Here is a 12,228-nt window from a genome sequence, read left to right on the forward strand (position 1 = left end):
ACTGGCGGAATACCAGTAATGAAACTCGACAGGGCACAGGTTTTTCTTCGGGCACGAGAAACGTCTCCTACTTTTACTTTTTTTTTATATTTGATGTCGTGACTTTTTCTTAGGACATGAAACGGGGGCATTACGTTCATCATGACTGCCCTATTTTCGCCTTCTTCTTCCTCCCTGGGCTTTCGCCACCTCACTTTTCCATGCATTCCCGGGCCTACAAGCTGGCCTTGCCAGCACGACCTTTCCCATCCATCAGACCGATAAAGTCCACAGAGCGGGGCCTCCTCTCTTTTTGGTTTCGCGGACGAGGAGTGATTTACTTACTCGACAGGGCGGTGACACCGGGCAGCTCCTTGCCCTCGAGGAGCTCCAAGCTGGCACCACCGCCGGTGGAGACGTGGCTGAGCTTGCTCTCGACGCCGTACTTGGCGGCGACGGTGGCCGTGTCACCACCGCCGATGATGACGATCTTGCCGCCCTCGGCGGCAGCAACGGCGGCATCGAGGGTGGACTTGGTGCCGTTGGCGAACTTCTCAAACTCGAAGACGCCGGGGGGGCCGTTCCAGAGGATGGTCTTGGACTCGTCAATGGCCTGCTTGTAGAGCTTAATGGACTCGGGGCCGCAGTCGAGACCCATCCAGCCATCGGGGATACCAGACTCGTCGGTGGCGGTGCCGGTGGTGGCATCCTTGTCGAACTTGTCGGCGGTGACGTAGTCAACGGGCAGGACGAGCTTGACGTTGTTGGCCTCGGCCTTCTTGACGAGGTCGCCGACGGTCTTGGCGCCGGCCTCGTCGAAGAGGGAGTTGCCAATCTTGACGTTCTCGAGAGTCTTCTTGAAGGTGAAGGCCATACCACCGCAGACGATGAGGGTGTTGACCTTGTCCAGCAGGTTGTCGATGAGCTGGATCTTGTCAGAGACCTTGGCGCCACCGAGGATGGCGAGGAAGGGGCGCTGGGGGTTCTCGAGGGCCTTGGCGAAGTACTCGAGCTCCTTCTTCATCAGGAAGCCGGAGGCCTTCTGGGGCAGGTCAACGCCGACCATGGAGGAGTGGGCGCGGTGAGCAGTGCCGAAGGCATCGTCTGAGAGGGGGAGGTTAGCATACCGTGGCGGTGGTGGCGTGATGTGCGGAATAGGACGCGGGAGTGGAACAACTTACTGATGAAGACATCACCGAGGGCAGTGAGGCCCTTGCGGAACTCCTCAACCTTGGCCTTATCGGCCTTGGTCTTGTTGCCCTCGCTGTCCTTGGCGGAGCCCTCCTCCTCAATGTGGAAGCGCAGGTTCTCGAGCAGGATGACCTGGCCGTTGGTGGCCTTGTTGACGAGCTCCTCGACATCCTTGCCGACGCAGTTCTTGGCGAACTGGACCGACTTGCCGAGCAGCTTCTCGAGCTCGGCGACAACCGGCTCGAGGCTGTACTTGGGGTTCTCCTGGCCGTTGGGGCGGCCGAGGTGGGACATCAGGACAACGGCCTTGGCGCCATTGTCGATGGCATACTTGATGGTGGGCACGGCGCCAGCAATACGCTGGTTGTTGGTGATGTTCTTGTTGGAGTCGAGGGGGACGTTGAAGTCGACCTGGTGGAGGGGGAGACAGGGGTCAGCGTTGTTCTAGCACAGATAGAGATGGCAGCTGTTTGCCCGTCTGGTAATTCCCAAAATGACCATCGGGCTGCCGAAAGGGTGCCGACCTGAATACCCGCGGCACGTCACGTATCGCCAGAATACGGAACGGCTGTGAGCTCATACCCGGGATCAGGCGTGGGTGGCATGGTGGGGTAACCGAGCAGCCGCTGGGCGGGAGCAGCAGTAGTAGCACCAGACAGCACCAGACAGCACCACAAGCACCAGAAGCAGCTGCTGCTGCTGCACACAGCGGGGGACTTGTAAGAACTCACCCGGATGAGGACGCGCTTGGCCTTCAGGTCGACGTCGGTGATGGAGAGCTTGTTGGAGAGAGACATGATTGCAATTGGGGAGGGGGGTATATTTGCAGTTGTAGGGAGAGTTGGGAAGTGAAGGAAGAGAAGAAAAAGAAGTGAGAGGAGGTTTGAGGTATATTTAGGAGGGACGGGATGGAATGGGATGGAGGGACAACCGGACGGGACGATGGGCAGGGAAAAACACGCAGTAATCAGTCGCCTTGAGTGGTTCAACACACGTTGGGAGGCTTGGATGGTGGGGGTGGTGGTGGTGGTGCTACTGCTGTTCTGGCCTGGCGGGGTGGTGCTGCCGCCGCTGCTGCTGCTGGCACTTCACCTCAGTGTTTTGCATGCCATTTTTTTTTCTGTTGGCGGGGTTGATTGACCTGGGTCTCTCTTAGTGGGGGAGCTCCAGCCTGGGCTGCCCGCTGGGCTGCTGCAGCTATCCCACTAACAGCTGCAAGACAGGAGAATAGCTGCCCCGCCGCGGTCTGTGACGTGATGGTAGTCTGATACCTCACGGAAACTGCGCTTTTCCCACAACGCCCCCATCCCCTGTCGGACATCCTGGGCCCCCCTCCTCCAGGGACAACGGACGACCGACATCGCGAGACGGACCTGCAGCATCTTGGCTGCGCGTTCATCGTTTCGCTGCTATAATTGGACAGGACAAACCACATTTGCTCCCTCGGCCATGGCGGGGAAGGTTGAGGAGGGGCGTTGTCAAAATTACACAGCAACTTTTTCTCCTTCTGTCAGAGTCTGGAACCCATCAGGGTCGCTAGTGTCGTTGTCAAGACAGCCTCATAATTGACCGAGAGATACGCCGTGTTCTTGCGACGGAACCGGAGCGATCACAGCATTCTCAGACCACGCGTTTGGACGGAAGTCCGAGATAACGTCGACGAGACAAGGTAAACGATACCGCGGGCAATTTTATTGCTGTTTTGCTACAAAAGAAAAGATGGGCCGCCCAAAGCAATCTCCCTGTCCCAAGACACCAGACGCCCTTGGCCATCAAAGCAACCGGTGCCATCTATGTACAGCGACTCAAAGAGAGAGGGGGAGAGAGAAAAAGATATAAAAAAAATAAAAATAAAAAATAAAAAACCGGTGTTTGCCCACTCCGTCGAATCCAGTCCAGTGTAACGCCTCTCGAATGCCTGCAACTACTTCACGACCCCTGACGCAGCCGCCGCCGACCCGCGGGCGGCGATATCAAACGAAACCCCAGAGCATTTAGCTGAGGCGGATGTGGTCGTCTTCGCGGGCGGCGGGACGGTGGTCAACCTCGTCAGAGGCGTTGGCCAACGAGAGGTAGGCGGTCCAGGCGATACCAATAGTGGATACGAAGGGCTGTGGGGAATCGTTAGCTCTATACTACCTATATACGACCCGCGCGGGTAAAAGAGTTGCGGCTTACCAGCTGGAACTGCACGGGCATCAAGCGGAAGTTGATGATCTGCACGGCGGGCCAGACGATGAAGTTGGCCTTGAGGGTGGGGATGTACATGTCGCGCAGCTTGTGCAGCACGGCGCGGCGGCCACCGCCCTCGGCGACGGTCATGACGGAGAAGAAACAGAGCAGGCCGAAGGGGGCGAAGATGAACTGGTCAAAGGCGACCCTCTTCATGGCGGGCACGAAGGCGCTGGTCTTGGTGATGGGGAAGGCGGTCGACAGGAACTTGAACCAGCGGAACTGCAGGGGCGCCATGCCGAAGCCGTAAGCCATGAAGCGGGTGAGGCGCTCGAAGTCGAAGGGCGGGGGCAGCAGCGAGGAGTTGGGGATGAGGTCCTTCTCGTTGAAGGGGTTCTTGCGGTCGAGCTCGTGGATCTCGATGGCGATGCCGTCGTGCTTGTCGAGCCCTCCGGGCTTGCGGACGGCCTTTAGTCGGAGCGCCGTTATGGTCTGGGCAGTGGTGTCGGCGATGCCGCCGAGGATGGCGTTGGTCACCATCATGGTGAGGACTGTTTGGGAATGTCAGCATGGCCGCATCACGGGTAGCAAAGTGTAGGGATCGCGAGACGTACGTGGCCGTTCATCGTAGTACTGGTTGAAGCGCGAAACCAACCGGGCCACGAGCGTCATCTCGATGAGAATGATGACTGCGTGAAGCAGCGGCTAGAGGACGGGGGGACGCAAGTCAGCGCAAGAATTATAAAACGGTGCAAATGCGGCGAGCGGGCGAGCGACAGATGAAAACGGATCAAGATGGGAAGCAGCGCAATAGTGGATCGCCCAACGCGGAGGCCAGAGACAAGGGCGATTCAGGTTGGACAATGCGAGGAATGTTGCGTCTTGTGGAGGACACGCGAGGAAACATGGAGAGATGGAGCAGTGCTATGGAAGGGGAGGGAGGATGCATACAAGGCGTCCGTAAATGTATTTGCTGTTGGCAGCTCGGACGATGCGACGGCGCGAGAGTTCCCACGACATGATGAAGGATTGATTTATCAGAACCAGGGGGGAAAGATATGGTTTTGGAGGAGATAAAAGGCGAGGCGACGGGCGGCGGTTCGTTTCGATAGTGCGCCCTGTAGCAAGTATGAATTCCTATGCCTCACAATGAGGTAACAAGCAAATTGCAGAGCAACGCAAAAAACCGGACGGAGGGTCCTCGATTATTCGATCGGGCTCGTTTGGTGCTTCTGCAGGCTTCGAAGGCTGGGAGCGATGACGACACCGTAGGCAAAGATTGGCTCTGTGGCGCACGAGGTGATTGGTCGGGGTTTGCAGGTTACAAGCGTCGGGCGACGGGGGGTTTGGTCCGCTGGAGGTGCGCCTAGCTACGCCTGGGGGGAGCGATAGCAGAGAAGGGTACGGTACGGGTATTACGAGACGACAAGGCAAAGAAGAAGAAAAAGAGGTGGTGTAAAGGGGGAACAGGAGATCACCACTTGGCGAGATAACGTAGGAGTGATGTGTTTTAAGATGGGGGGGGAGGAGGGATTCTAAAAAAGAATGGAGCGAGCGGCCAACACGACCCCAAGACCACGCACGACGACGACGACGACCAACCACCATGTCCGAACAGAACAACCTTGACAGAGAAGAGGATGCAGGGCCCTTCCGAGAACGCAACCTCGCCGGGTTCTGTTTTTTTTTTTCTTTCCCTTTTCTCGCGTGCTCCAAGGCATGCAACCTTGCCTGCCTGCCTGCCTGCCTGCTCGTCTTGGACATACCGGTACATATGCACCAGAGTTGCACCACACACGGCGGTACACGGCCAAAGTACCATGGCAGTGAACACGTACATTGGCTTTTGCATCCAACAAATTCTGGGGCGGGGCGCAGGGAAGACGGGCCCTCTGTACACTAAAGCTCAAGGATTCGTCGGCTGGCCGGAGTTTCGGAGCATCGCCACAGCATTGGCACTGTGCTACTGTGTCACTGGCGCGCCTCCCGCCCCCACAGATCACCGCCCGCCCAGGCGACAGGCCGCCCAGCCGGCCACATTTGACAGCAGAAATATCTGGCGGCGAGCGCAAACGAAGCTCGACTTCCCTCTTCGCGCTCTTTTCAAACCCCTCTCTCTCCTCCGACGGCCCCGACCGTGCCGAAGCCGCCCCCCGGTGTGCCGCACAGTGCATTCACCGCTCTGCGCCCCGCACCCCTCCTCCTCTTTGGTGCAGACCCTCCCACCTCTTCATCCTTCCCATCACACTCATCTTAATGGGGTGCCAATGTGCATTGGGTTGGCTGCTCTTGGCCCCCCGGCGGCGGCGGCGGAAGCTCGATGCTGACACTTTCGTCCGTTTCTTCAAACCGACTGGCGCCGTCTCTGCCGTCCCGCCACAGAAACCCCAAACACGACCCTCGCCCTCCCGAACAATGCTCCCGTTTCGCAACAAAGCAGCTCTCTCAAAGTGGATGCGTGCGCCCGGTGACGTCTTTCAATGAAGCTGTCTTACCGGTAGTTTCTTCCCCTTTGTCAAACGTTGAACGGCCGTCGTCCCTTTCAACAATGCCAACGGGCCCGTGTCTTTCATTTTCACCCCAATTAGAAATAGAGTTGCGGAAACGCGGTGAATTTGGAGAGAGGCATGAGCTTATAAAAATAGGGGTCCCGGAAGCAGGATGAACCCGGGAATTCTACATAGTCGGGGCGTGTTTGCTGTTCAACCCGCGACCGTTGTTTCCTCCTGTCCAATCTGTCGAGATGAGGGAGCCCAAACAATGGCCCCGTCTCTTCTAGTGTCAAGCACTGGGCGACTACCACAATCCTCTCACCACACTTCGCATCGCTCTTCCCAACACGGGCCCCCTCTACAGGAACACGTTCACAGACGGCCGCGAGTATCCCACCGTCTTCGGCCACTCGCTGTAGTCCGCCTCGAACAGGATCGCATCGTTGCAGTCGCTGCCCAGGCTCGTATTGTTGAGCCACGCTGTCGAGTGTTAGTTTCTCATGTTGAACTCATTGGAACGGGGGTGGGGTCTGTTCTCATACCTGGCTCCCAGTACCAAACGCCCTGGCCCAGGCCCCTGGGGACCTCCTTCACGATCCGAATCACCTCGCCCATCCACTCAATCTGCCCGTCGACGTCGTACGGGATCCCCGGCTCCGACGACGGCGGGATCGGGTTCCACCGCCCGTCGCACAGCGCGGGGTAGTCCGTCTCCACCACCTGCATCGGCTTGCCGAACTTGTCCCCCATGACCCGGAGCGTCGTGCGCAGGTTCTCAAACGTCGCCGCCGTGCCGTAGAACGGGTAGAAGCTGAACCCGAAGCTGTCCCACGCCGACAGCGGCACGCCGTTGTCCAGGAGCGCCCCGTACCACCGCTCCTGCAGCGTCAGGTTCCACCCGTTGTCGATGTGCAGCATCACCTCCGGCTTGGGCACCCCCGCGCACGTCGCGTCCCGGACCCCGGCCCGAGCCGCCTTGAACAGCGTCGCGTAGTCGGCGAAGCTCTCGGCGAGCGCCGACCGCGGCTCCACGTTGACGTCGACGTACCCCAGAGGCCAGAGCATGCCGTGCCGGATCTCGTTGCCCAGCGACACGAGGTCCAGCGTGACCCCGGCCTGGTCGAACGCCACGAGCGTCTCGCGGACGTACTCCCTCAGCCTGCCGGCCAGGGGCCCCAGCTCCGTCGGCCACGCCGCCGGGAGCGGCTGCTTCTGGGGGTCCGCCCAGCTGTCGGAGAAGTGGAAGTCGAGGAAGAGCCGCTGGCCCTTGGACTGGAACCGCTTCGCGAGCTCGATGGTGTAGTTGAGGCCGTACGTCCCGTCGGGCGGGTCGACCCAGAGCCGGAGCCGGACGGCGTTCATGCCGCCGTCGGCCAGGATGTCGTCCGCCGGCCGCTCCTGGTTGCCCCGCGCCGTGTCGACGAAGATGTTTTGTGACTCTTCGAGCATCTTTAGGGAGCTCAGATCGTGGCCCTTGTAGAAGAAGGGACGGCCGGGGGTGGGGGGGCTGTTGGTCGTGGTATGTTAGATTCATGGTGGTGGCTGTAGGTGTCCGCCCTGGGTCGACTTACTTGCTGGGCCCCGAGGCCGGCATGGCCGCCGCCAGAGCCGTAAGGCCAAGCAGAGAAAACAATCCCCGTGCGATCATGATGAGGTGATATTACAGCTGTCGAGACACGGTTTGTCCGGCGACTTTGCTGCCCACGGAGCCTTTATATATGTGTGCAAATATCCCCGCCTCACCGCTTCACATGCCGGCCCGCACGCCCGACAAAAGGTCGAGCCATGATATCACCACGCCAAGGTCGAAATTAAATGTAAGCGAGCTGTCATGGGACTCGGCAATCTTTTCATTTCGGTCCAACTTTAACAGCTCGACGGAACAATCTCCAAGAATCGAGACTGGAGGCGGGCCCCAGTGCGGGGGCGGATCGCGGGGTTGCCGGGGGCCGACCCCATCCCCGGACTGCTGGCCATTGGTGCGCCTGGCCGGCGTCCCATGCTCCTCACGCAATTTCGGACTATGTGTCTCCAACAAGAGTTCGTGAGCTGGGTTGCCAAGGTTCACCAGCTCGGCTCTGTCTTGGTTCATCAGCTGGCAGGCGGGGATGGAGCCTCGAGAAAATATCGAAACAGGGCCTAGACTGTGCTACCCTGGTCCTCAACCGAGGTATCTTATTCGGCGAGCTAACAAGCGATCATAACATCCAGTTGTGGTTAAGCTTGGCCGTCGGTTAGAACCCGAGTCCAGTCAAACTTCCTCCACTTCTTCTGAAATCCCTCGACCCTGCGGTCGCCCTTATTCCACCGCCCCTGCTTCTTGATCACGTCCGGAGCCACGTCCAAGATTCCTCCGAATATCTCCCGCGCAAAAAGGTCCCCTCTCGGCCAGCGGGCAGAGTTCTCGACAATATGGCCAAGGCCGCCGTCGAGGTTGAACCAGGCGTGGAAGTACGGCATCTCCTTGGCGATGGTCCGCCGGAAAGCCATCCTGCCCATCCCATCCCGCGCTTTGGCCGCCGTGTCAATGATCTTCTGGTGCTGCGACCACTCGTCATCCGTGGTAAGGAACGCCTCTTTGAAATAAGCCGGGGCCGTCGCGCCCTCCTCGTAGGGAATTGGCACGGCCATCATAGCTGCGTGAAGGTGCCTTTGCGGCGCGGCCGCGTTCTCGTAGAAGATGACCTCTTGTCCCTTTTCGTGGTACATTCTCGTGAGGGACTTCATGAAATTCCGAATCTCCTCCCACTCGTCATCGTCGCACTCCAAAAGGTTCTTGCGATGCGCCATGGGCGTGATGACGGCGCCGCCTTCACTGATCTCTGGGTCTGTGGGCAGTGTCAAGAAGACGCGAGTGCCGAGCGAGATGACCGGTGCCAGCGGCGGCTGTCCCTTGTCCTCGTGGTGGCACAACGGACAGTTGTCCAGGATCCGTGACACCTTCTGGTACTCGTTGACGGCCACATTCTTGAGATTAATCTCGGATCTGTGCACCCGCTTCGCAAGCTTCTCCGCGTTCTCGTCCATGTAGTCGAGGTCGTTGTCGAACTTGCCGTCCTTTGCAATACGCTCGGCAAGTCTCATACCTTCGCCGCCTGCTTGCCCACGTGTCCTGCGTTCCTCGCGAACCATGTCTTCGATTGACATTTCCTCGTTTGCCTCCACGTTCCCGCGCTCTCGGCCACGCTTGTTCTCAATGGCCTTGACTTCGCCTCGGGACCCCGCCAGCATCCGGTTGTCCATGACGCCGAGAACCACCGACTGCGGCCCGTTGGTGGCAAAGCTGGCCGCGGCTTGGTTGTATTCGGCTTCCAGTTTCGCGGCGTCGGGGGCGCGGCGAAGCTTGGCCTTCATCATTTGTGCTCGCAGCCTGTTCAGAGCTGTCTGGTCCATCGGGGTGTGCTGCATGGCATCGTCGGGGATGATGGTACCCTGCTCAACCTCGTCCGCGCGATGCCGCTCAGTGAGCTCCTCCTTGGCACGGTGCTTCTCCACACGCTCGCGATATAAATCTCCGGTAGGCTTCTCCTTGCCTACATATCCGTCGCCGTACACTTTGCGCCGATCCATCTCAATCTTCTCCTCTCTGGCGTCGTCAAAGTCTTGCAGGTCGCCATATCTCTCCAAGGCAACATCCTCGGCCGACCTTCCTGACTCTTCTGCCATGCTATAGACACCATTGAGCTTGGTCATCCGCCACTGGTAGCCATTGTCTCCGAATTTGTAGTCAACGGTCCTCTCCTTTGGCGGCAGATTCTCGTCCAATGTCGTAGTGTTGCTCGCATCACCAAAGTCTCGGTTTATTTCCCTGTCGTGGATGACTCTGACTGGCTCCTCCTTCGGCGGAGGCTTGACCTCTTTTTCTTTGCGCTGGACGTAGTCGATGTCGATGGCTGAAGGCGCAGTCATCCAGGAATCGCGTACCAACGGGATGTCTGAAGTCTCCGTCCGCTCGGGGGCTGTCTTCTCGTCGGGTATCGGCAGGTCCTCCTTCGGATCCGATACCTTTTCATGTTTTTCGCTACGTCGCTCGTCATCTCTGTCCCTGTGCCTGTGCCTGGACCGTCGCTCCTCGTCATCTCTTGAATGGCGAGAGCGCTTGTGTCTGTGGCCATCCTCCTCGTCCTCGTCATGGTGTCGCGACTTGTGATGCCGGTGCCGGTCGTGGTCGCGGTCGCGTTCGCGATCTTTATCCCGATCCCGCTCACGGTCGCGTTCTCGATGCCTGTCGGACGACCTGTCGCGTTCACGGTGGTGATGGTGATGGCGCTGCTTCTTCCTTTGCCTGCGCTCCTCTTTTTCGCGTTCAATGCGCTCCCGCTCTCCCTTCTCGGCCGCGAGAGCCTTTTCGAACTCGTCTAGGCCTTCCATAGCTGCTCAAGCCAAAAGGTGCGGTGCTTGCTGGCGATAATTGAGCGACTGATGGGGGACGGCTTTGGGTGGTCTGTTTTTGCCAGGACGAATTGTCGATGCAGGTTGGACGTCACTTTCCAGCACGGGCCATCCGAATTTTGGAACCGACCAGGGGGTCTGCTTAGTAGTTACAGGGGGGCCTCTTCCGCTCTGACGCCCCGCGCGGGGCACTCAGCTCTTCCAACTCTTCCAGAACTTTTTTCTGGCGACCGCAAGAGCAACACCCTCTGGAAGCCGACTACAGAAACCTCCAGCAAAGATGGCTTCAACCTCCGCAACCACCCCGGCCGAGAATGAGTCGTCCGCCCAGACGCCTGTCGCCATTGTCTGTGTCGGCATGGCCGGTAAGAGATTTCCCTCTTCCTTCCGTGCCATCTGAACTCTTTCCGGCTGACCAATACCTTTTGATTCCTAGGCTCGGGCAAGACGACCTTCATGCGTCGCATCAACTCGTACCTGCACGGAAAGAACGAACCGCCATATGTCATCAACTTGGATCCTGCCGTCCTCAACGTCCCCTTTGAGAGCAACATCGATATTCGCGACTCGGTCAACTATGAGGAGGTCATGAAGCAGTACAACTTGGGGCCCAACGGCGGTATCCTGACGTCCCTCAACCTCTTCGCCACGAAGGTCGACCAGATTGTCAACCTGCTCGACAAGCGCGCCGCCCCGGATCCGGAGAACCCGGACAAAAAGCCCATCAAGAACATCATTGTCGATACCCGTGAGTCTTGGCCGGTCGCTCCACTGTCAGTTGGGTACTAACACCGTCGCAGCCGGACAGATTGAAGTCTTCGTGTGGTCTGCCAGTGGTACCATTCTCCTCGAGTCTCTCGCATCCTCATTCCCGACCGTCATCGCCTACGTTATCGACACCCCTCGAACTGCGTCCACGAGCACGTTCATGAGCAACATGCTTTACGCCTGCAGTATCCTCTACAAGACCAAGCTCCCCATGATTTTGGTCTTCAACAAGACCGATGTGCAGGACGCGTCGTTCGCAAAGGAGTGGATGACGGACTTTGAGGCCTTCCAGGCTGCTCTTCAGCGGGACGAGATGAGCGACGTGATTGGCGGCTACGAGACGGCCGAGGGCGGCAGCGGCGGCTCCGGGTACATGGGCAGTCTCCTTAACTCCATGAGTCTGATGCTGGAGGAGTTCTACTCCCACCTCAGCTTCGTTCCCGTCAGTTCCCGTCTCGGAACGGGAATGGACGAGTTCTTCGCGGCGGTGGAGGAGAAGGCGGAAGAGTTCAAGCAGGACTACCTACCGGAGCTGCAGCGTCGGCGAGGCGAGAGGGAAGAGAACAAGCGCAAGGCCCGAGAGCACGAGCTGGACAAGATGATGAAGGGCATGTCAGTGGACGCGGGCAAGAAGTCGCAGATCGTCAAGCCCGACGATGACGACGACGGGATTGACGTCGCCAGCGACGTGGACGACGACGAGATGCCGGATGACGAGGACGACAGGGAGGGCCTGCAGGCTCGTTACGAGGCTGCTATGGAGGCCGAGGGTGACTCCGTCATGGCCGACGGTAGCTTTGCCAAGTACCTGCACACGCGGCCATCATGATGGGGGCAGAGATACGGGACACATTTATGCACATAGAATGAATATCGGGCGGGGGCTGGCGTTTTAGAAGGTTGCTGCATTATCATGAGATACCTCGAAAAAGAAGAACAGGTGCAGGTGTTGCCTTGCTCTATGAATTGATTTTGACCCCCCAAATCCCTTAACTCCCGCAGCCCTCAAGCGTCCTTCTTATAATGCTTTTTTTGAGAGTTCTGGTTCGTGGCGGCTGGAGGACGTATCCTTCTTCCAAGACATTTCTTCCGGGACATGTCTCTGGTAGGAAGCCGGGCCATTCCTGACCGGCGACCGTCGAAACCCACGGCATGATGTCTCATCCGGTATCGACCCCCGAGCCCGCGCGAAACATCCCGACGTCGCCTGCCTGCCCGCCGCCCCGTGCTTGCT

The 12,228-nt window shown here is 58.7% G+C and overlaps 5 protein-coding genes across 5 annotated transcripts; 1 reads left to right on the top strand and 4 right to left on the bottom strand.

Annotated features, from left to right (window-relative positions):
* Positions 1–316: 316 nt before the first annotated feature.
* EsH8_I_001572 (phosphoglycerate kinase) lies at positions 317–1,967 on the bottom strand (the record flags this gene model as incomplete). Its single annotated transcript, XM_083268985.1, has 3 exons — positions 317–1,083; positions 1,161–1,581; positions 1,902–1,967. The coding sequence occupies 3 exons, from the start codon at positions 1,965–1,967 to the stop codon at positions 317–319; spliced, it is 1,254 nt and encodes a 417-aa protein (XP_083119423.1).
* A 1,197-nt stretch (positions 1,968–3,164) lies between these two features.
* EsH8_I_001573 (Mpv17/PMP22 family protein) lies at positions 3,165–4,362 on the bottom strand (the record flags this gene model as incomplete). Its single annotated transcript, XM_083268986.1, has 4 exons — positions 3,165–3,281; positions 3,349–3,893; positions 3,957–4,047; positions 4,294–4,362. 4 exons carry the CDS (start codon positions 4,360–4,362, stop codon positions 3,165–3,167), a joined length of 822 nt encoding a protein of 273 aa, XP_083119424.1.
* Positions 4,363–6,192: 1,830 nt separating this feature from the next.
* EsH8_I_001574 (uncharacterized protein) lies at positions 6,193–7,482 on the bottom strand (the record flags this gene model as incomplete). The annotated part of the gene is made up of 3 exons (XM_083268987.1): positions 6,193–6,314; positions 6,377–7,341; positions 7,406–7,482. The coding sequence occupies 3 exons, from the start codon at positions 7,480–7,482 to the stop codon at positions 6,193–6,195; spliced, it is 1,164 nt and encodes a 387-aa protein (XP_083119425.1).
* A 569-nt stretch (positions 7,483–8,051) lies between these two features.
* On the bottom strand, positions 8,052–10,205 carry EsH8_I_001575 (CwfJ C-terminus 1-domain-containing protein-like protein; the record flags this gene model as incomplete). The annotated part of the gene is made up of 1 exon (XM_083268988.1): positions 8,052–10,205. One exon carries the CDS (start codon positions 10,203–10,205, stop codon positions 8,052–8,054), a length of 2,154 nt encoding a protein of 717 aa, XP_083119426.1.
* A 301-nt stretch (positions 10,206–10,506) lies between these two features.
* On the top strand, positions 10,507–11,823 carry EsH8_I_001576 (GTPase NPA3; the record flags this gene model as incomplete). Its single annotated transcript, XM_083268989.1, has 3 exons — positions 10,507–10,591; positions 10,663–10,974; positions 11,027–11,823. 3 exons carry the CDS (start codon positions 10,507–10,509, stop codon positions 11,821–11,823), a joined length of 1,194 nt encoding a protein of 397 aa, XP_083119427.1.
* Between the last annotated feature and the right edge of the window lie 405 nt (positions 11,824–12,228).

The sequence above is a fragment of the Colletotrichum jinshuiense genome, chromosome 1, assembly GCF_051148585.1.
Source record: "Colletotrichum jinshuiense chromosome 1, complete sequence".
Taxonomy (NCBI): domain Eukaryota; kingdom Fungi; phylum Ascomycota; class Sordariomycetes; order Glomerellales; family Glomerellaceae; genus Colletotrichum; species Colletotrichum jinshuiense.